Here is a 25,365-nt window from a genome sequence, read left to right on the forward strand (position 1 = left end):
GGATTTCCCGCAGTGTGGCTTCTGCTACAAATGCACTTCTTGAAACATGCAAAGCTGTGATAATTTCATCTTGCCTCCCTCTAACCTAAGATGCAAGGAGTCTTTCTGTGCTGGATTCAACTCACTGTGAGAATTTGTCTCTGTTCTCGTTCTTACTAATGTCCAACTTAAATGTATTTCTGCCTCCTTGCCATGCCTGTTTTATACTACGTGTACAACCAGACTATGTCTTCACATTTATTATCCAAATTATCAGCCTCTGTTATATAAAGTACTGCAGGAGAGGAAAATGAGAGAAGTACCTGTTTGATTATTTTTATAAGATATAATCACCATTTTTGAAAATATCTATTAGGGGATACGTGCAAATTATGTAAAAAATAAATTATAGCATGTCAATTTCCAGGCTTTTCAAATTTGGACAAGTCACTTCAGTTTCCTGGCACTAAAAAAGAAACTAGACTAATATGATGTCTAAAGACACTGCCAATACGTAACCTCTACTATTTCTATGACCTATTACAAATTACATTTCGCATTTCTTGTGCCATTTTTCCAATACATCAAGACAATTTCTCCTGTGTTCATGTGTCAAAAACGCACCCGATTCAGTTTAATTTACAATTTTGAGCCCTTTTTTATTATTTTATCTTCAATAAAATTGACTTTCCAGTCATATCGGATATTATGTATGAACAGTCCAGTGGGAAACTCTGTGAACTTTCCTGGGACTTGTCATCCGATGGTCTTCACTGTGGTTTTATTGGGGATTGTGCCATAATCTGTGGCAGATCATACAATGCCTTCCTTTTCAGGAGTTTCTGCTTCTTCGGGGAAAAACAATCCTTTAGTATTGTGCTTTGAAAAGGAACAATAGGGATTGGAAAAATAATATGCCTGTATTGCAGCATTTGAGAGCAGAATAGGAAATAGGACATAATTGTGAATCATTTTCATCTTTCACCAACTCCTCGATGTTAGGCCCACACTTACCTGTACTCTTTGTTGTAAATGGAGACCACAATGCTAATCCGTGGGTTCAGTCTTCCAGAGAAAGAACTTCTGGATTACTGCTAAGAGTGGATTGAAGGCAAGAATATCCCTTAACTGTGAGAAACCAGAGATGAGGCTCCTATCGCTCTATACAAAGACATGCAAATAATGCCTCCATTTGCAGTTCTGTATCTGACCTCAGTATTCTAGGGTGACTTGTGTCTCCAACTGCTCATCTTTTTGTGGGCAAAACTGCTTGCTGAGACTCAGCATCTAGCTCCACAGGAATTATTGTTTCCTAGTTTCACAAAGCTAGTCACCTCTTTTCTGCTTTCAAATGTTACCAAAATCTCTTTTGCTATTTTGCCTCCTCACTTGTTCTCTCAGTTTGTGTAGATAAATACACTATTTATTACTTTATATTTTTGCAGTTTTTGCAGAGAGAAAAATAAAGGTTGTGACCAATTTAATGTGGTTTACTAGGAAGCCCGTCTAGTTTTATTTCTTATTTTAATGAATTGTCTTGCATGGTACCTAGACACATTATATGTTCAGTAAGCATTGTAAGAATTAAAATTTGAATATGTGAATTAATAGATGGATAATAAAGAAAAGTATAAAGTTAAGGTGGGAGAAACTATAATGTGTAACACATTAATGCAATCCTCAACTATGTATGTGTCACATATGCAAAATTTCACACTGACACTTTTGGATTATTTTTCACCTTGGGGCTGATTCAAAACAGTCATATAATACCTAAATAGGATGTCAAATGAAGGAATTCCACTGATGTACACCCACCAGAAATGATGCCAAAACATGTACAACAGTGTTCATAGAACTGGGTGCATTATCTCCAAGCTGAAAACTAAGAAAATATTCATCTACTGTGATCCTGATAAACATACTGTATATAGTCACACAATAGAATACCACATACCACACACAATGATATCAATAAAAATAACAAGCATAATATTGAGCAACAAAGCCAGATACAAAAAAAGATAATTTCATGTATGTGTAATCTAAAACAAATAAAAGTAATCAAGAGTCAAGATAGGGTTACTCTTGTGAAGACAGTGATTATCATTGGAAAGCACAATAGTTAGTGTCACGTGTCAACATTACTGGGGAACTTAATGTCCAGATATCGAAGGAAAATTGTTTCTGAGTGTGCCTATGAAGGTATTTCTGGAAGAAATATTTTCATTGGAAGAGATTAGCATTTGAACTGCTGAACTGAGTAAAGCAGATGGCCTTCTCCACTGTGGGTGGGTGGGCAACATTAAATTCATTGAGGACTTGAATACAACCGAAAGGGTTGAAGGAAAGTTGGATTTGCTGGCTCTCTTCCTGACTGCTTGAGTAGAAACATATCTTTTCATACCCTTAGTACTCCTAGTTTTCAGGTAGTCAGACTCAGACTGGAATCTACAGCCAGACCTTCTGGCTCTCAGGCCTTTGAACAACATCCGCAGCTTTCCTGGGTCTCCAGCTGTAGGCAGCAGGTCATGGGGCTTCTCCATCTCCGTAATTGTGTGAGGTAACATCGTACAAAATTCTGTTTACAGATAAATCTTACTGGAACTGTTTCCCTGTAGAATCCTGACTAATATAGAAAGGGCGCACAATAGAGTCCTCTAAGACGCAGGCCTGGTTCAATCTCTTGATCTGGAGGTTGGTTTCATGCATGTGTTATGCATTTACTTCCTTTCTGTTATTCCACAGTAAATTTTGTTAAGATCTAGGCATTCATGTATATCTTTCAAGACCTAACTTTAAAATAAACAAAAAGGCCATATTTTTAAACCATTACACCAGGAAAGCACATCTGAATATTATAATTTATGTAAGTATATGAACTTCAAAGTAAACATGAGTTATGAATGTTTTTGAGTAACATGAAATCAATTACATGAGTTTTTTTTTTGGGGGGGGGTAGTTGTTATGCTTATTTACAAAATCAGGTTATCAATCGTTTTACCTTTTATAGCCAAAAATTTTCAATAAGCTGCTGGAACAATATGGAATTATGATATGTAGGAGTATGTATTCATTGTCTTTCCTTAAACAAACATGTTCTATTCCTATATGTATTTCCAAGAACCTCCATGCTAATCTCTTCCCTAAAGCACCAGACATGAACAGGAAAAAAAAAAAAGAGCAGAAAATCTTTGACTTTTGAATTCAAAAGCCATTGGCCTTGAAGTCCAATATAAAAACCAAAGGATGTGAGAGGGAAAATAGGAAAAGACCACAAGGGAGTTCCTGATGAGATTTTCATACTTCAAGCTCCCTTAATAGAGACCACTAATTTTTTTTTTCCTTCGCCAGGGAGCCTTGTGAAAATTGGAAACCAGTCACCTTTCTTTACTCCTTTCAGGTGAACCATGAAAACCCTAGCCATCAGTCAGTTATCCTAAATTTATCAGTCCCCTGAGAACACCATATCCATCAAACCCAAATTGCACAAACCATATTAACTCAAAACCTCAGCTAGTCTTTAAGCCCACCAAAAATGGAAGATACAAGGATGCAGCTTTAGATGTCTATATAGTTGTCATAAAGGTAAGCCCTTCACTAAACTGGTACCAGACAATACCAAGCCAAGATTTCCTAGATCTGGGAAAGAATAGAAAGAACTTGCATGTAACTAAATTTTATACACACACACACACACATACATACACACATATATATGTGTGTGTGTATATATATATAACACAACATCATTAGGCTTATATGTCTTTCAGGGCTATGCAGATATGTAAAGATTATTAAACATGACAGGATTTTTGTATGCACTCAATTTACAAGTTTATAGAAATTACAAAAGCAACATAATTTAATACCATTTTAGACTCTAAAGGAAAAAAAAAGCAGGGGTATTTAATTGCTTATTGAAAGTCAGTAACTATATCTCTAGATACTCATTAATTGATACATCATGAACACACTAAATACATGCTTATTGAATACATGAATAAAGGAACAAATGAATGAAGAAGAATGAATAACCAGCTTTCTACCATATTTGGCACAAAACCACATATAATTATTAGGCACTTGAGACATACATTCAATGCTAGAAGATTTGCAGATTCTGAAGAGGTATGCTATGAGGAATTTACCCTTGCGATGTGTTATTACATTACCAAGGCATTTCAAAGCAAATTTAATTTTGATTACAGTACTCACCCAGAAAATAAGGGATAAATTGTAAAAGCTAATGAGTTCAGAGTTTCCATTCAGAATTTTAATAAGTATAAAGAAACTTCTGGGATTGAGGGATTATATTAAATGTTTCATGAAGGGAAAGTCTGTTTTGGAGTTGTAGTGCCTCACAATTCTTTCACTGGGACTTTTAAGTAAAAATTATGCTGAGAAATCCACTTGTAACAATGCCACTTGCAATGGTTTCTTTTCCATCATGTCTTCAAAGGTCCCAAGCTAATAAAAACAATTGCACTATTTTGCCCTTCTTTAGTTTTTAAACCAATATGTCCCAGAAGAATCTGTGGAAACAGAGGTGACATTTTTAGTTTACTACACAGGGTACAATTTTTAGTGAAAATACAGACCTCATTATGAAGCTTCAAGATCTTGCGATAATATACTTACAAGAATATCTTGTAGACATGATCCAATTGTGAGGTTTTTAAACAGAGAGCAGTTAATATTTTTCTAGGTGTCATAGGTTCCTTTTTCAGTTTTTTTCAGAGTTGTTAGTGCTAAATTTACACACATATTCCAAAGACATTTCCTGCTTATTTCAACGTTTTTTTCCAATCAGCTTCTTGCACTTTTAACTCTTCCTGGGTCTGCTTCACCTGCCTCCTGCGAGACCCAATTAAATCAGGAAGAAGGATCCCAGGCTTCCTATGTACACTTTCCTTTTACATCCTTATGAAGTTGAACAGAGAGGACATGCCACAGATGACAGAAAGTGAATAGAATTGGGCTTGAAGTAAAAGAAATAGGATTGGGTAGTTGGGAACAGGATGGACAAGGAGACTTTTTAACCATGTGCAGACATGATAATCTTAAACAGCCCAATAAGAAGTTCCAGAGCACAGATTGCCCAAAAAAAGAGTCCAGCACTGGCCAGAAGCAGACCAGCCTTCCCACCCCCACTGACTAGCTTATTGGTGAGGGCTTTTCCTGGAGGAGCGAAGCTCAGCTCAAAAGCACATGGACATAGAGTATGGAATGATAAACATTAGAGATTGGAAAGGGTGAGAAGGTGGAAGAGGGGTGAGGGATGAGAAATTACTTAATGTGTACAATGTATATTATTCATGTGCTAGATACACTAAAAGCCTACACTACACCACTATGCAATATATTCATGTAACGAAACCACACATGTGCTTCTTACATTTTCTTTAATGCTGAAGTGGATCCTGTGGTTACTAACACATAGAGGCTAACTTAACTCTTTGCAGTTGAAGAGCAGGCTGTATTTTGAAAGGAGATGCAAGTGACACAATCCCATGGTTGCCACATCTCTGGGCTTACAGATGCCTAAGACTTTGATCCTTGGTTAAAATCCTTTCAACATCAACAAATGCAAGAAATATATAGAAGTATACCAGATCTAAACTAAAAGGGTTTTTTTTTTTTTTTTTTACATTGCTATGTATGCTCTACTATTCCAAATAAGTGTCCAAATACACTATACTTGGGTTTTCAAGATTGCTTATTTTATAATATTGAATGGACTAGCAACAACCAAAAAGGTATGAAAGGACCTCATGAATAAAGGGCTTCCTGAGTTGAGTTGGATCTTGCCTGAGTCAGTCTTCTGTTCCGTGATCAAACACATCTTTGAGCAATATAGGCTTGGGATATAAAGTATCACCTGAAAGTCACAAGATTGCCATCGTGATGCAGTGCATGTTGTGAGTTTTAGCCAGGATTTTTTTTAAGCTAAATGGGCCACTGCTTCCAAACAAGATGGAGTAACTGAGCCAGGTTTACTCTCCAACATGAAACAAAACTTGGAGAAAATCCAACAGGACCCTGGGGAAACATTTGTGAAAAATTCATATAATGGCACACTATCTGGAAACAGGGAGGAATGGAATACTGACACACCTGAAAACATGGTTGAATCTAGAAACATTTGTGCTGAGTAAAAGGAGCTAGACACAAAACAGTACCTGCTGTATAATTGCATGCATATAATGTTTTGAAACAAGGAAACAGACCAGGATGGTAGGAATCAGAAGAGGGGTAATCTCTGCTAGAGAAAAGGATTGAATGTGCAAAGGCAAGAGGGAATGCCTACATCTTGATAGGCATGTGGATTACTCAGGTGTCTGCATTGTCAAAAGTAAAACTATATATTTAAAATCATTCATGCATTTTAATGAATAAAAATTATACCTCAATTTTTAAAAGTTTCTCTAAAATGATCTGTCGAATAGTCCTTGAATAGCATTTAAACTTTTTATTTTTTCTAATAGCCATTTTTGTGTAATAGCTAAAATGTTGAATTATTAGGATTATCTGCAATTTTAACTTTAATGTACCATAATAGCCCTGACTCAAAATTATCTCTGTGTGAATAGCTTATATATTGTATTTCAAATCAATATTTAGTATATATAGTCCAATGTACTCCACTATCAAGAGTAAACATAAATCAAATAAGAGAGTTGATATACATGCAAAATTATTTATTCTTGAGTCTTTTATTTGAGATAAATTTTATTGAGATAAATAAAATCTCTGCAATGTTTGTAAATATTTCATTATTTGCTCCTTATAACTTTCTTCTTCATAGCGATTAGAAGTAAAAACACTTAAAAATAATTCCAAAGAGTGAAATAAATAATATATCCTTGATGAGAACAGAGACATGCCCAGAAAAACAGAGAAGCTCCTCAGAACTTACTAATGAAATGAATGTACAGAAAGACACTAACATTGGAAGGTGGAGAAGAATATATAGCATCCGTGAGCAGAGTGAAGATTTGTCTTGTGGACTGATGATAGAGCTTCCAGAAAAACTGATAGCCCTTCTAGATTAATCTAAAGTTATGTTTCTCTTCCTGCTAAATCAAAGAAAGCTGCCCAGTTATTCAACTGCACACACTCTCTCTCTCTCTCTCTCTCTCTCTCACACACACACACACACACACACACACACACACACACATATAAACACAATATCATTAGGCTTATATATCTTTCAGGGCTATGCAGATATGTAAAGATTATAAGCATGACAGGATTTTTGTATGCACTCAATTTACGATTTTATATAAATTACAAAAGCAACATAATTTAATACCATTGTAGGCTCTGAAGGGAAAAAAGCAGGGGTATTTAATTGCTTATTGAAAGTCAGGAACTGTATGTATAGATACTCATTAACTGATACATCACGAATGTACTAAATACATGCTTACTGAATATGGAACTTTCTAAAATTCCATATGAGATATCTGAAATGAGATAAATCCTCCATTTGCCCAGTGGACATTAGAACTTGGTTAAGGAAGTTATGGTTATCCTGCACAATAGACAGAAGTGAAGACATTGTATTGGACAGGGCAAAATAATTGCACTTTTGCCCATTTTTGTCTTAGTCTGGAATATGTAATTCTACTTTGTGTAACACGTAGCTTGTGAACAATGTTGCCGCTGAGAAAACCATTAGGGGCTGTGCAATAATGGATTATGGAACATTTCTGCCACCCACAAAGACTAGATTCCACCAGAGGAAAGCATATTGCACTGCCAGAGTGCAAAAATGTACTAAGAAGCACGACATCCATGGGAATTACCTGTTCTTCCACTGGCATAGTAGCAGGTTGTTTAGAAGTGGAATTAAGTGGCTGTAAGTAAAAATGGTTAGGCAAAAACTGGAAGCCATCAAAACGTTCTTCAGTGGATGAAAGGGTAAACAAATTGTGTTACAACCAGAGAGTGTTGTATTATTTAGTGATAAAAAGAAATTACTTATCAAACTATGAACAGGCATGGAGAAACCTTAAATGTATACTGCTTAATGATGGAAGTCAGTCTGTAAAAGCTACATACAGTGTGATTTCAATATATGACATTCTGAAAAAGGCAAGACTATGGAGACAGTGAAAAGGTCAGTGGTTGCCTGGAGTGGAAGGGAAGGGATGAATTGATGAAGCACAGGGGATTTTTGGAGCAGTGAAGCTATTCTTATTCTATATGACACTGTAATACTGGATACATGACATTATGCATTTGTCAAAATCATAGAACCATAGAACATAAAGAGTAAGCCCTAATGTAAACTATGAACTTTGGTTAATATGAATGTATCAATATTGGCTCAACAATTTTAACAAATGCACCATAGTAAGGCAAGGTATTAATACTAAGGGAAAAGGGCTGGGGGTGTGGATATGTGAGAATGCTCTGTACTATCTGCTCAATTTTCTGTAACCCTAAAATTTCTCTAAAAATCATTAACTAATTTATAAAAATTTCTGTAACATTCTTAGAATTGAGATCCTCAACAGGCAAAATCAACAGTTAAAGTAACATCTGTTATTGATGTAAAAATACAGGTCAGGAACCTTTTCTCCTATATCCAGAGGCACAAATGATGGGTTCACATGTAACTCGTATGTCTATATGTAATGTCATTATGAAACTCTATGGCAAATGGTGGCTAATATGAATAAAATATGGATGGGCATAACAACATCGCAAGGTGATGGATTTCTGTGCTGTTTAATTGGAAAATATTATATTGCAAAAATTCTGGGATGTGGAGGTAAGGATAATAGAATGGGAATGATATGGTTACAAAGTTCTTTGTCTTTACTGCCTCTATTTTTCATTTTGTTTTGCTGAATGCAGAGGTAGTGGGACTGGACAAACAAGAAAGATCTTATAAAGGTATTACTTACACCTGCCTCCAGAGTCAACCAGTACAAAATGATGTGTGTGTGTGTGTGTGCATGTGTGTGCGCATGTGTGTGTATGGGGTGGGGGGTGCTCTAAGAGCTAAAGTAATTTCAGGAGACTTACCAGGTTATATGATTACAGCTAACATGGTTTTTTAACAAGGGAAGTTCAAAGTCTTATTGAACGTTTCAGTTGTTGGTCATCATTACTGTTTTAACATACCTGTTTTCATGCATCAACTATAGTAAACTTTACTATTACAGAAATCATAAATTGGCATAAAGAAATCATAAATATGTAACCAGTCATCTGGTTGAATGGATGGAAAGAAAATCTTAAGAGTAGCATTGCAATTCTCTTTTCAATCTTGGTGATACCTGAGAATTTGATCTTTGATTGGCAACCAGTTACATCATTGATTTAAGAAACACAAACACATTGCCTGTGTGCCGTGGCTCAGACCTGTGATCCTAACACTTTGGGAGGCCAAAGCAGACAGATTACTTGAAGTCAGGAGTTTGAGACCAGCCTGGCCAACACGGTGAAGCCCCATCTCTACTAAAAATATAATAATTAGTTGAGTGTGGTAGCACATGTCTATAATCCCAGCTACTAGGGAAGGTGAGGCAGGAGAATATCTTGAACCTGGGAGGCAGAGATTGCAGTGAGCCAAGTCTGCACCACTGCACTCCAGCCTGGGTGAGACTCTGTCTCAACAAAAAAAAAATGCAAACATTTTGAACTAGGGTGAATGGCCTCATGGAGGATGCTATATTCTGCAAACTATTTCAACAATGAATCCAAGCACACAGTGTCTGGTATGGCATTGTTTATTATGTAATACATAATGAAATGCCACTGAACCCAAAAAAGAGTCATACAACCCTTAGGGAACTATATGACTAGAAAGGTTAAAAAGCTTAAGAAAAAGTTGAGCTGTTGTATTCCTTGAGTTGAGCTAGTCTATGCTTAAGTCTGCCTTATTTCTTAGGAATTATATAAAGCTACATCTGAAAATTATGAGCAGTGGATTGATTTTAAGGGACCCTCCATTATCCTGAGGGTACCCTCAGACAAGAAAATAAAAAAGAAGAATTCTAGAGGAAAAATGTTACTTGACTTCAAATTATACTACAGAGCTATTATAACCAAAATAGCATGGTACTGGCATAAAAACAGACCAATGGAACAGAAGAGACAGCCAAGAAATAAATTCATGCATCTCTAGTGAACTCATTTTCAACAACAGTGTCGAGAGCATACACTGTGGAATGTTCAATAAATGGTTCTTGGAAAACTGGATATCCATATGTAGAAGAATTAAACTAGACCCCTATCTCTCATTATATACAAAAATCAATTCAAAATAAATTAAACACTTAAGTCAAAAAGCTCAGCATAGCAAAGAAAACAATCAACAAAATGAAGAGACAACCCAGAGAATGGGAAAAAGATTTGCAAATTATCCATCTGACAAGAAATTAATAAGCAGAATATATAAGGAGCTCAAATATCTCAATATGAAAACAACCTACCAATCTAATTTTAAAATAGGCCAAATATCTGCATAGACATTTCTTAAAAGAAGACACACCAGTGGCAAATAGGCATATGAAAAGGTGCTCAACATCACTGATCATGAGAGAAATGCAAATCGAAACTACAATGAGATATCATCTCACCCCATTTAAAATAGCTTTTATCCAAAAGATAGGAAATAATGAATGCTGGCAAGGATGTAGAGAAAAGTGAATGCTTGAACACTGTTGGTGGGAATGTAAATTAGTACAGCCACTATGGAGAACAGTATAGAGGTTCCTCAAAAAACTATAAAGAGGACTATCATATGATTCAGCAATCTCACTGCTGGGTATGTACCCAAAACAAAAGAAATCAGTGTATTGAAGAGATATCTGCACTCCCATGTTTACTGCAGCTCTATTCACAATGGACAAGATTTGGAACTAACCTAAGTGTCCATCAACAGATACAAGGATAAAGAAAATGTGCTACAAATACATAATGGAGTACTATTCAGGCATAAAACAGAATGAGATCCTGTCATTTGCAACAACACTGATGGAACTGGAGGACATTTTGTTAAGTGAAATAAGTCAGGCACAGAAAGGCAAACTTTGCATGTTCTCATTCATTTATAGGAGCTAAAAATTAAAACAATTGAACTCATGGAGATAGAAAGTAGAATGATGGTTGCTAGAGGCTGGGAAGTGTAGTGGGGAGGAGAAAGTTGGGATGGTTATTAGGTACAAAAAATAGTTAGATGCAATGAATAAGATCTAGAATTTAATAGCACAACAAGGTGATTACCAACAAAAATATATTGTACATTATGCATTGTACATTTAAAAATAACATTTAATTGGAATGCTTTTAACACAAAGAAATGATAAATGCTTGAGGTGATGTGATGGATACCTCATTTACCCTGATGTGATTATGACACATAGTATGGCTGTATCAAAATATCTCATGTACCCCAGAAATATATACACTCATAATTATATACACCTACTCTCTACCCGTATGAATAAACTAAATAAAATAAAAGTGCTGTGTTGGTGGGACTAAACACACACTAGGGTAAAGTGATCCAAAGGGATAAGAACAGAGCATTGATGGCATTGCCTCAAACTCGGTGGATCAACAACCAGGGTTCTAGAGATTGATACCTTCTAGTCCATATGACTCCTGGGCAATTCATTGACAAGGTCTATTGATGTTACTTCTTCAATGCCCCTCCACTTTATCCACTTTTCTCTCCTGACGCTAACAGAGAAGTACACGATAGCATTTCTGAATCAGTCTCCTGCGATATGCTTATGATACTCCACTCATACCTTTTATCTTTCCTCAATCAATTTCTTAAACTTCAGTTCGAAAAATAGAATTTTAAATTGAAAATTACATTATGTCATCTCCTGGCTCTCATACCCTACTTTTTTCTCTGTTCTCTGTTTGAAATCTTTCAATGACTTTCTTTGCTCCTAGGGAGGGGCCATCTTGCTGGTTATCTTCCCAAGCCCAAGGACACAGCTGTCCTGCATTCTTCTTGGTCTCACTGCCTTTTTTCATCTGCTTTTGAGGATGATGTCAGCTTCTAATATCACATTGTACTAGTACTAGTCTGCTAGGGCTGTCATAACAAAATACCCCAGACTAGGTAGCTTAAACAACAGAAATGTATTTTCTCACATTTCAGAATCTTGAAATCTAAGATCAAGGTAGCAACAGGTTTGATTTCTCCTGAGGAATCTTTCGTTGACTTGAGAACTCCACCCTTTATCTGCGTTCTCATATTCCTTTTCCTCTGTGTACCCATGTCCTCCTCTTCCTATAAGGACAACAGTCACATTGGATTAAAGCTTCAACTTTATGGCCTTGTTTAAACTTAATGAGGTAAATGAGGCTATATCTCCAAATATAATCATATTGGGGCTTAGGACTTCAACCTGTGACTTGTGGGGTGATACATTCCACAATAGATAACTACCCATATCTTAATTTATTAGTCTAGTGGTCAAACAATTCTGCCAAATCTCTATACAGGTAATGGAAAAGAGCTTTACAAAATACTGTTCTAAGTCACCAAAACCCTCTGGCCTAGAATAGTTGTCTGTGACTCTAAGACAACCTATGCAGCACTCTTTAAATTGCACCAAAGAAAAGTCAAGTGGTGTTCACATTTTTATTTACCACTATCACCATCATCATTCTCTCTCACCCTCATCAAACAAATGATATTTTTGTTTGACCCAACAGCTAATCTACCTCTTTTTATAACCCTTGCCTCATTTTCAGGAAAAAAAGTCCCAGGTCACCTCAGTAAATTCTGTGTATCATTTATTATAAATACAGTGGCATTCTTAATTTATTTTTATTTTATTTTATTTTATTTTATTTTATTTTATTTTATTTTATTTGAGACAGAGTCTTTCTCTGTCACCCAGACTGGAATGCAGGGGCACGATCTTGGCTCACTGTAACCTCCATCAACCCAGGTTTGAGCAATTCTGCCTCAGCATCCCTAGTAGCTGTGATTCCATGTGTGTGCTACCATGCCCAGCTAGTTTTTGTTGTTGTTGTTTTGATTTTTAGGAGAGATAGGGTTTCACCATGTTGGCCAGGCTGGCCTCAAATTCCTGACCTCAAGTGATCCCCCTGGCTCGGCCTTCCAAAGTGCTGGGATTACAGATGTGAGCCACCACTCCCGGCTTGAAATTATTTAAATTCATGGAATTTAGGTGTTACCTACCTTTAGAGTCCAGTACTAGCTCTTTATATTTAAAATTCCCTTATTGGGGGATTTTCTTTTTTATTTATTATTATATTATAATTATTACATAATTAGTTGTTTTCTTTTTTATTTGGACTTGAAAAATCCCGGGGCGGGGGGGAATGGCTATTCTCGATTTTTTTCGACATTATCTAATAATGTAATGCAGGACAAACTTTATCTTTATTTTACTATTATTTCATTTCCTATTTTCTCTTTCTAGTTAGATTCTAAACTTTTTGCAGGAAAAGTCCGTATCTTTTTCAGTGTTTCCCAATAGCACTTAGCAAAATTCTATAAAATGTTAGTGGAATAATTAGTAGAAATGTTTATACAGAATTAGAGAAGACCTAGGTTGATTTAAATTTAATATTCCAGTTATTCTAATTATGAATACAGTTCAGTTGTATGCTATTATTGAAGCTCTCTTCTATGTTTCAAAGCAATGTTTTATTAGTTGATTTGATAAGAAAAAAAAAGACACAGACATAGGTCTCCAGTGTTTGTAAAGCAATTTCAAACTTTTCTCATTCTCTTGATTCTGTGGTGTAGCCTGAGCAAGGATTGCTATTTCCAATTTTACACAAGTTGTAACTGAGGCTCCTGGGGAGGTAAACAGACTTCCCAATATTGGATGAGAAACAAGGAGTAAAGCTCCTACTCAAATGTGAGCTTTTCTGACTCTAAGTCTCTTGCACTTGTCATCAGAATTTGAAACTTTGTTTTGGACAGAAGAGAAACAAAACTCTCTTTAAACCTAGAGAAAAGGGAGAGATAGTATTCTTGATAAAACATGAGATTTAGAAATGTAGTACTAGAAACACATTCAACATTGGTATAAACCGTATGTAAATAAGGTTATTTTTGGAAATCTGGATGTCTGAGCCCTGTTGTCCTCTTGTGCCGTGGATTCATTTATTTAACATTTGAAATGCTTTAGTTTGTACTATGTCAAGAACTCAAGAACTCCTGTAGTAATTGGGGCTACAGCTGTGAACAGAAAAAAAAAAAAACAAAATTATCCATTGTAAGCAAGTACACATTATACTGGGGTTGGGATAAATTACAATTTTAGGTAGTGATAAGAAGAAAATAAAATAGAGTGAGGAAAAAATAAGGTAGAATGGAAAGGGCCATCCTTATGGAAGTTCTGGTTTGTTATTTGATAAACTACTTTAATCCACTAATTTCACTCAGCTCAATAGGTTTCTTATTCTATTCACCCACACAAAATTCTCAAAAGCAGTCCCTATTTTGGCACTGAACATTGAAGATCTCTCTTAAAATGGAAGCAAGCTCTCTAAAAGAGGTAATTTAGAAACTCTACTTACTTTATTAAATTCTATAGCCAGTCGTCTAGCAAAGCTCATTTAGAATAGTACAGAAAAGCCATAATTTTGGATTAGAAGAATGTTCAAAAAAAACAGAGAAAAGTAAATGAATTACTTAGCTAATAGTTCCATACAAATGGAATTCAAGAATGAACACTGTCTTTCATCTTTGAAAAATATTTCTGGACCTGCAAAGGTGAGTAGATTCGTAAAAATCCATCCTGCATGACCACATAGCTCTGACATCCTCGCATGTTCTTTTAAAGTCTCTAAATGTGACACAGTTTATATACAATGACATGAAAACTGATGTTTGTGTCTAAGCCTACCTTGTCACCATCTGCAATGTCCTACAATTTGGAAAGTAAGAATTCTCAATAATTTATCATTTAGGCCACTGATATTTTATTATTAATGAATTGTTCCTCTAAAACTGTGTATAGTACATAATGAGGTATGTATACTAAGAGAAAAGTAAATTATTTCTAGGTATCATTGTAAATCAGAATTATTTGTATTTCAGCAAGAAGTTTCCAGTTTGAGGAAAATATAGAGTCCTAAAAACAACAGTGCATAAAATATTTGATGAAACTGTTCTTTACTGTGTAATCTAACTCATAGGAAACAAGCATTGAGTAGACTCAAGGTATTCATTTGCCACTTTTATTAGGACAAAGCAATTAAGAAAATTGTAATAAAAAAATTATATTTATCTAACTATGAATATTTTAAGGAAATAAAAGTTCAAAAATGGAGTCTGTATAAAGCCAATCATCATCCTTTTAAATTATTATCACAGATTTTAAGAAGATTCAGCAAGTAACTTTTTAAAAGGATAACTCTTACCTCTAATATAGTAAGGGAAAATAAAAAGAATGATTATTAATCATTCAAATTGACAGCTGCAATGAATAAATAATTTAATAAATTTAAATATGAATGTATTTTAACAGAAAAAATTCTACAATAAAAAGGCACTAGCAATGTATTAATTTGCATATCTTAGAAATGGAAGATCATCGGAGATTGTCTGAAAAGTTTACAATCAATTGTATGGATGTCTACATCTGGTATGTAGACACAAGGAGTTTAAGCAAAGTAAATTTTATGGGACTAATGTGCTTAAAAGACAAAGAGCTTTTCAGAAGTTATGTGTGTGTGTGTGTGTGTGTGTGTGTGTGTGTGTGTGTTTCATTAAACCTAAAAAATATATACATATATTTGTTTTCCGAGCAAGGTAAAAATCATGTAAATAAATCTGAAATGTAAAACCTGAAACTCAGAAGAGCATTACTCTTCTAGCTTATGGTATAATTGAATAAGAGATCCCAAATGAAGGCATCCATAATAACAAAAGTTTGTCTTTTGTTTCCTAGTAACACTATGAAATCATTAAAAAAAGAACCAAAGAGCAATTGCAATGTTGACTATGAACCTAAGAAAAAAAAATCAAATCAATGTCTTCTCTGCCTTGTGTAAGTTTCTTATTTTCATTTCAAAGAAAATAAATCACTTTGGTGGGTAGCAACACAGCTCATATAAACACTGAATGTAATTTAGATGAAATAGATTTCAGGAATTTAGAGATTTTGCATCCTCTCAGTTTTGTAAGTGGAAGAATCACAGTACAATATACTTGGCTTTAGTCTTAAGAGATTTTGTTATAGTCACATTTGAAATAAATGTATCTTGTTTTATGGGAATGTTTCCAATGTCTTTGAGTTTTATATTTGTAAGTGTGTTATTAGGGTTTGTGTTGGGGAAATTATTGTAATGGGATTTAAATTTTTAAGATATGGGTTTCAGTATAATCTTATTTTAGAGCAGAACACACTAAGAACTTTACCAGTTGAATTTTTATATATAATTTAAACTAGATTTATGAACATATAGAGAAGGAAGAAGAGAAAACACAAACCAATAAAAACATTCTAAAACAGTTTTGAAACAAAAGCACGCTCTGAAAGTGTGAGGTTATGCAACGTGTCAAGCTTGAAAACATAATCAGTGATAGAAGAAAAAACAGCAAGAGTTTTTGGAATAAATAATTTACAGAATTAACTGTGGGTCTTTAGAGCAAAATAGGTTTATGCTTGACAAAATTGCCAGAAAAAAAAAGTAACCAAGGAAAAGTAGGCTTGATGTAAAACTCTTTAAGAAATTGACACATAATAATATAGACTGGTGAGAAAACTTCTATTAATATATTGGAAGATAAGTCACAATATAAGAAATATGGAAGTATCACACTTCTGTTGAAAGATTATATATCTATGTATCAATCTATCATCTGTCTATCTACCTATCATATATAATCTCATTCTCAACCTGTCTTAACTTGTAGCTATCGTCTTTATAGTTTAAAACAAAAAAGGCCAACCCATCAGAAATTCCTGCATACTCAGAATGTAGAGAGAAGCTTTATGCAGGTTACTTTGTACTATGAAAACAATAGATGTATTTCCCATTTACAATTATAAAGTCATATTATTATACTGGAAATGTGAATATTAGATATATATTTTACTATTCTGTATCTTCTTTTCATAGATACTTTTGCTATTAACATTGCCATATAGTAATGTTTTAGGAGAGCATGTGCTTTTTTTTGAGACAGAATCTTTCTCTGTCACCCTGACTGGAGTGCAGTGGCATGATCTCGGCTCACTGCAACCTCCACTTCCTGGGCTCAAGCGATTCTCATGCCTCAGCCTCCTGAGTAGCTGGGATTACAGGTGCCCACGAACACGCCCAGCTAATTTTTGTATTTTTAGTAGAGATGAGATTTCACCATTTTGACCAGTCTGGTCTCGAACTTCTGACCCCAGGCAATCTGCCTGCCTCGGCATCCCAAAGTGCTGGGATTATAGGCTTTAGTCACTGTGTCCAGTGGCTAATTTCTCTTAATATGAGCACCATTGGGCAGTGATGGCCTTGTTCACTTTGAGCTATCAATCTCTCATTGGACATGATTAAAGTGCAGAAAAACATGTAAAGATTGAAAGGGATGGATAAACAGAAAAAAATCACATTGTCTCATCTCCTTGTTTGAATAAATGAAAACACCTGAAAGAAAGCAGTAAGTACATTCTAAAACAAATATTTCCTGAGGAATGAAACATGTGGAAGGAACAGTGTCCTCTGTTCTTCTGATGGGGGTTGTAGTGTGGGTTTGGATAGGGAGGAAATGTTGTTGGGTGGCTACAGCTTATGGGAGCTTGAAGATTTAACACCACCGTCTCTAGCTCACCACTCAATTTCCTGAGTCAGCCTTAAAAATTTTTTTAGAAGAGAATATTCCTAAATTATGATGCCCAGGGTAATCTTCCCAATTCTCCACATATTTGAGATGGCTCTGTAAAGAGACCATATTGTAAGCCAGGTTGCTTAAGGACACCTTGTGATATTCGGAGTCACAAATAACAGAAACAAGGGATTCAGTGTTTAAAAAATGAAAAAGGATTCAGTGTTTAATAAATGAAATAATCACATTATCATTGTATTTGTTGGGGTCCGTGCCGGGGGTGGTGGAGAATGAAAGAACACACAAAAGACAAAGACACACAGAGAACATGGCGGCCGCGCTCAGAGCCTCCGCCTCACTTTATTTATACTCCATAAACCCCACGTCAGCAGAAAGAATGCAATGCAAAACAAACTTTCTTTTCCCAGATGTAACCTTCTACTCAGTTCTTTGTTTCTATGCTCTTCCTTATCTGCCCGCCTTCTTGGCACCTACGGGAGTTCATTAAAAGTTCAATTGGAGATACTGTCCTTGAGCCCTATCTATTCTCAGCATACTGTTTTCAAAGGCCCCTGCATTTCCCCCTTTTTGTTTTTGTTTTGCCTCAATCTTAAAAAGGTAGCCCATATTTGTTCCTGTGTTTTCTTTTGTTTTTGGAGGCGACGGAGGGAGCATCGAATCACCAAAAGAAGTAGACTCAATCCAAGTGCCCAAAGCAATATACTTCCAGAGATTGTAGAAATCCATGTCTTCATCTGGGTCCATGGGTTAAAGGCAGCAAGGCGCTGACCCAGCTCCTGAAGGGTTACAGTTCCGGACAACACATGTAATTGTTGTCGAAATGCTTCGGAAATGTTCTGAGTGAGCTCTTGGATGTCCAAACTAATATTTTTATGGCCTATTAATAATTTTTGGATTACGGTCCAATTTTGAGAGATGTTAAAAAGCACAGGCATTACACAAAATTGAGTGGAGTTCCAATCACTTTGTAATGTTATCCGAGTACTGAGGACAGTGAGCTGATCTCCAAGCCATGTCAAGGCTTGTTCCATGTTGTCCAATCTTTCAGCAAGTTGAGAATCAATGTTTCGTTGTTGAAGCCATAACCGGTGAGATTGCTCGTGCCATTGCTGCACAAATTCAGCATTTTGTATGCTTTGATGAAGAGCGAGCCCTGCTACGGCCGCAGTGGAGACAATGGCGACAAGGCTCATCACCGAGGCAATTATAAGTCCAAGGGCACGGAGGGTTCGCTGGAGAGAAGTCCAAATATAAGTCTCAAGAGGTGATGCCCCCCACGGTCATGTAAGGTTAACAGGTAGCCAAATATCCCTACGAGCCCTGAGGTTATAAATATCCTCAGTAAAGTTGTGCCACCAGGAATGATTGAGGCAAGACAAAAATGTACACGTATCTGTACAATTAACAATCCCCGTATCATTATCCCATGTCAAATTCCCTGCTAATAATAGGTAGGGCTTACGGACACAAGCAATAATATATCAGGAGGTATTTCGATATAACTGAATATGAAAGGAGTTATTCGGGTTAGAAAGATTAAGGGGCATATTCCCCACAAAAGTGCTAATGGCATCGCCTGCAACTAACAACTTCCAAAAATAACTCTGTACTTCAGGCCTCCTTCACGCCATACCAAGGTTTCATTACTGTTAGCAGCAATACTTTTATTTACCCAGTGTCATTTCAAAGGTATGTGACTAAATTTTGTTTGAAAATCACCGTGCACACTTCAATCAGTTATTTGCATCCCATTGTATTCTAATAAAATTTGGGGTTTAGTTCCCTGACATTGTTGTCACTCTAGCACCTCAATATTAGGAGAAACCTCTAGAATAGGACAAAAAAGTAAAGAACTAGGAATAGTTTCGTTACTATATACAGTATGATTATATTAAAAACTTCTAGTTACAATAATAACAGTATTAGCAGCCACATGACTATTATTATAACGAACAGCCCAAGCTTCATGTGATTTTCGGAGACAATGAGGACTATTTCCCATATATATTGGAAGTCCTTCCACTCCAAATTGGTATGTGCTGATTATAATTGCTGTTTCCCATTCTATGTTGTCCTTGTCCATATAGGGGGATGGCATCCAAGTAATGTTATGGGTGAAAACCTTAATTTCCGCCTCCCCCCAGGCAACTCCCTGATACAAGGGTGGAAAGGGAATATAAGTCCAATATTCATACAAAGCCTCACTAAGAGAAATAAGTCCCCCGCCGAGGCACATCCAACAAAGGAAGAAATGCATGCTGAATCCAGTTTTCTTTTCAACAGGGTTTCAATCATCTTGTAGGAAACCACTCAGGTCCACTCCCTGTAAGGACAAGAGCATAGCCCCGTCCCTGTTTTAGAACTTGCCCTTGAACATACTTACCTTCTTCATTAGGATACCAAACCTTTAAACTGTCAGCGGGGACTATCACTGAGGGAGTTGAGGAAAGATGGGTTACGACAGCAGAGTCTTGCAATTGTCTCCATTGATTCAAAAAAATTAAGGTAAAAAGAACCTTCAAAATCTGGTTTCAAAATCTGGTTTCTGGGGGGCTCATTTCCCCCTTTTTGTTTTGTTTTAATAGTTAAGTTTTTAAAGTTAAATTTGCATGCTCAATGATGGCTTGACCTTGACTGTTGCCTGGGATACCGGTGATATGTTGAATATTGTATTGCTATAAGAAAACTTGTAATTTATGAGAGACATAAGCAGGGGCATTATCAGTTTTAAGTATAAGAGGAATGCCCATGATGGCGAAACAAACTAAGAGATGAGTAATAACAGAAATGAGAAAAGGTATCAATGGTATGACGAACATTTTAATCGTCCAAAAGAAGGGATATCTCGTGGATTAACCCCAGGATGGAAGGATGGAATGCTCAAAGGAGCACAGGAAGGACAAGCTCGAATAAGAGAACGAGCTTGTTTATGAGTTAAATGAAACCATCGTTGAAGGCCAGAACTATTAGTGTGATGTAGAGTATATTTTTGTTCTGCAGCATGTAGGTGGCCAATTAAGAGCAAATCAATCTGAGTATTACCATGAACTAATGGTCCAGAAAGTTGAGAATGAGAACGAAGATGAGTGATGAATAAAGGAGCTCAACGTTGGCTCAAAGTAAAGGATAACAAAGAAAAGAATTTCTGAAGAGAAGAAGTAGCACAAAGAGGTAAAGTGGCCTGAGAAATATAAGAAGTAACATAAACGGCGTATTGAGAATCACTAACAATGTTACAACCAGTAGTAGGGAAATCAAGTAAGACCATGAGAATAGCAAACAATTCTCCCTGTTGCACCGAGGGATAAGGATAAACTGTAACTCAAGATTGATGAAGCTTCTTGCCAAGAATCAGAAGTTGCAAGAAGATAAGTGATCTGACTATGAGTGAATTGAGAGATAATTAAGGAAAGATCTCCTCCCCAAAGTTGTCCACAGTGATGCTGTCCTTTGATGATCAGTTCAGCTAAACGATCGATATAAGTAGCCAAGCGTTTAGATATTTTATTGGACAAAAAGATCCATTTTAGTGGTCGACTAGTTTGATGAATCATTCCTGTGGGAGAAGGTAAAGTATGAAATAAACAAAAGGAAGGGCCTTTTGAAGTTGCTCTTCAACAAGCTGGAGTTCCTGTAAAGCCAAAGGAGTTAAATGGCTTGAGTTGTCCAAGTGACTGTCTCCTTCTAGAATAGAAAAAAGATGTTATAACTGATATGTTGGTATTCCTAAAACAGGACGCATCCAATTAATGTCTCCTAGAAACTTTTGAAAATCATTTAATGTTTTTAAATGGTCACGTCGAATTTGAATTTTTTGGGGTCGAATATTTTGTGCCCCCAAGGTATAACCTAAATATTGAATAAGAAAATCCAGTTAAATTTTTTCTGTGGCAATATTAAGTGAGTAGAAAGAAAGCTGAGTTTGTAATGATACAAAAACATCTTGCTGCTTTTCTCTGGTTTTAACTTTGTGGGATAAGGGCAGGATTAGGAAGACCAGGCTGTAAACTTTCCCTAGGTTTAATGTAAACATTTATAGTTTTAAGACAAGACAAAGACAGGAATTCCATGCAGAAATACGTGGCTTTATATTCCTCTCGGCCATTTGTTTTTTGACTTACTCTTTTAGAGTCCTAAGTATTTCTTTAAATAATGGTCACTGTTTCACCTAAATAGGAGTGGTGGCTATGAGTTTAAAGGATTGTAGCCCATTTTGAACATCATATTTTTGGCAGCTGAGGAAATATGAGGAATGTTTAAAAAAGCAGCAAATTGTTGTGAAAGATCTTGTTCCCAAAAATTAATATTGATAGGAACAATATAAAAATAAAAAAAAAAACACTTGACCTTGTTGACCTTTAGGACCGACACAGGTTAAAGGTTCTATGTCTTGATAAATCACAGAAGCAGCACCCAAGCCAGTGAGTATAACTGAAACTTGTCTTTTTTCCCATTGTATAGGCCACTAATTTAAACAAATAATAGACATATTCACCCCCATATCAATTAACCCTTTAAAAACTATTCCATTAATATGCAATGAACATAAGGACTTTTGATTAGAAACTAAAGTTTCCCAAAAAACAGTTTTTTCTGTGCTACCAAATCCTCCCTATTGAGAATACATTTCTCTGCCTCTAGGCGTATAAATTGTGAAACTTGTACCATAATAAGAATTTTATTAGTAACATCAAGATCAATGATTTCTGGAATCATCATTAACTTCCGTATAGCACTGTTGTTTTGACCTAACAAAAGTCCTACATGTCCTTTTGGCAAAGGGTCACACACTCTAATAGCTAATTTATATACTCCTCTATTAGGAGACAAAGTATAAGGCTGAGTAATAGCTAAGTCAGCAGCGGCGCTCTGCTTAGTTGCCGCATAAAGCTGAGAAACTGGGGTAAGGTGTGGGATCCTTAAGGAGGACTTGAATTTATTCCTTAATGTTGTAGGCCATTGCTCACTGAATATTGTAGTAGACTTGTATTGTAATTGTTGGGGCCCCAAGCCTGTGGGCCCCGACTCCCGTTTCCCAGGAGAGGAGACAGTAAATTTCCACTTTTATCAGTTTTGGAACGACATTTATTTGTCCAATGTTGACCTTTACCACAATATTTGTACACCTCTGAAGGCAGCTTTCTGCCTTGAGGGATAAAAGTGTTCAATTTTTATGACATTCTTTTTTGAAATGTCTAGGTTTACCACACTGAAAGCAAACACCTTGTTTGTTATTTCCTTTTAAGGCTTTAGACAAAGCTCCAGCAAATAATTGAGCATGATAAATAGCCCCTCCAACACTAACACAAGTTTTAATATATTTATCTAAATTGGCCCCATTGGCCTTTAACGATTTTAACAATTTTTAACAGTCAGCATAAGCATTTTTAAAAGACAATGTTTGTAACAAAATTTTTGAAGCAAGGCCAGCACCCACAATTTTGAAGACAGCATCCTGAAGACGGGCTACGAAATATAGATATGGTTCATTTGTGCCCTATAAAATCTTCACAGAGGAAAGGGAACATTTTCCTGTTATCTCTACCTTATTTCAGGCCCTTAAAAACAAAGTCTTGATTTGAGTAAGGGCAACATCATCTAGACCAGCCTGAGCATTAAGAGTAGCATATTGGCCCGTGCCTGTGAGTTGTTCCTCAGTGGGTCCAGGGGGATCACACATAACATTTTTCCTAGCCTATACATGTGCCTTGTTCATTTACCAGCTGTGCAATTGTAACCACTGAGAACGATCAAGAAAAGCCTTCGCCAAAGTCTTCCAGTCTATAGGAATTATCAAATTTTCTGATGAAAAATATCAAGAAGACCAAGGATAAAAGGAGATTGAGGTCCATAGTTAGAAATGGCAGCTTTCATTTCTTTTTAAAACTTTAATTTGTAAGGCATTAAATTGGACATTATTGCCACCATTTGAAAACTGAGCATTAGGAGCAAAAGAAGCACAAATAATTGGAAACAGATCCAGCTCCTTAAATTTTTTTTTTAATTAAAAGTATATATAATATATAATAATACTCATATCCCCAAATATAAAGAATCCCAACATATTAATAGGAAAAGGTAAATAACCCAACCAAAAGTAGCAGAACAAAGAAATGACAATAAACCTATATGTCTAACATCATTACTCACTAGGAAATATGTATATTAATACCAAATTGAGAATCATTACATACACAATACAATGGTTAAAATTTAAAAACACAGAAAATATCAAGAGGTAGTTAATGTGTTAAGCAACTCGAATACTCAACTTCTGTTTGGAGTGTAAATTGGTGGAACCTATGCACCCCTATAACATAACAATTTCCTAGCTGGGGTTATTAATACTATATTAATATTAATAGTTAATATTAATGTGCTTATTTATTAACTATTGAAATACTCATAATATTTTAACAAACAACAAGATATACATATACACTGGTTTTGACATATTAAACAGGTGTTTAGTATAAATTTAAAGTATGTCTGATGTGAACAGGGCTTCAACTTTGCCAAACAAAGGTAAAGATAAGGAAGCCGGGGGGTTGGAGGCTCTGGAAAATCCTCTTTTAACAGGGCAGAAGGAAAAGAAACAGGGAAAGCTCGCAAAGGTGAATTAGAAGAATATATCTGTAATATTTGTTGAAGCATTTCCATAATACTCTGCATGTCAGAATTTCCCTTAGAAGAAGGAAGAGCTGGCTTTTTCTCTTCTCCCCCTTTTGCTACCCCCCCATCCTCTGTTATCCTGGCACAAATGGGCTCCATTTCAGATTTATTTATTTATTTTTTTTTTTTTTTTTTTTTTTTTTCCAAATCCTCAGATACCTTTCCTCCTGTGGCTACATTACCACACTCTGAATCAGTCTCAAGTAACTCTAATGTCTGAGTGATAGAGTCACACAAGGTCCACAATTTTAGAGGCATAATATCCCCTAACTGGAGAGCTCTAAGCAGAGCTTTTACTACCTGTAACCATTCTCTGCGATTCAGCTGCACTTTAGTCTGATACTGAAACCAGTAACAATGTTGTTCAACATGGGCAAACAATCACTTCAAAGTCTTTTTCTTTCACTTCTACTCCTATAGACAGCAACAGTCCTTGAAACAGCCGTAAATATTCTGAGGCCAGAGAGATGGAATTCCCCATAATGAAAGCTTAAGAAGGTTCCCCTTAACAATATCTGGGCCTTACCCGCCCCAGGGGGTTTCCCTTCTTGTTCTCCCCTACTCACCCGTGCTGACCCTGCTCGCCGCGCCACTTGTTGGGGTCCGTGCCGGGGGTGGTGGAGAATGAAAGAACACACAAAAGACAAAGACACACAGAGAACATGGCGGCCGCGCTCAGAGCCTCCGCCTCACTTTATTTATACTCCATAAACCCCACGTCAGCAGAAAGAATGCAATGCAAAACAAACTTTCTTTTCCCAGATGTAACCTTCTACTCAGTTCTTTGTTTCTATGCTCTTCCTTATCTGCCCGCCTTCTTGGCGCCTACGGGAGTTCATTAAAAGTTCAATTGGAGATACTGTCCTTGAGCCCTATCTATTCTCAGCATACTGTTTTCAAAGGCC

At 36.1% G+C, this 25,365-nt stretch overlaps 1 protein-coding gene across 2 annotated transcripts; it reads right to left on the reverse strand.

Annotated features, from left to right (window-relative positions):
* Positions 1–1,950: 1,950 nt before the first annotated feature.
* Positions 1,951–25,365, reverse strand: LOC139362089 (endogenous retrovirus group K member 7 Env polyprotein-like). 2 transcript variants are annotated; one of them, XR_011620428.1, is made up of 2 exons: positions 25,027–25,365; positions 1,951–4,514 (listed from the first exon to the last, which is right to left on the reverse strand). XR_011620428.1 is itself a non-coding variant. In XM_071092570.1 (2 exons), the coding sequence occupies exon 2, from the start codon at positions 18,979–18,981 to the stop codon at positions 18,316–18,318; it is 666 nt and encodes a 221-aa protein (XP_070948671.1). In that variant the 5' UTR covers positions 18,982–20,111; positions 25,027–25,365; the 3' UTR covers positions 18,086–18,315. The 2 variants fall into 2 exon arrangements, 1 of the variants encoding a protein (XP_070948671.1); XM_071092570.1 differs by lacking the exon at positions 1,951–4,514 and adding an exon at positions 18,086–20,111.

Source organism: Macaca nemestrina, chromosome 2, assembly GCF_043159975.1.
Source record: "Macaca nemestrina isolate mMacNem1 chromosome 2, mMacNem.hap1, whole genome shotgun sequence".
Classification (NCBI taxonomy): domain Eukaryota; kingdom Metazoa; phylum Chordata; class Mammalia; order Primates; family Cercopithecidae; genus Macaca; species Macaca nemestrina.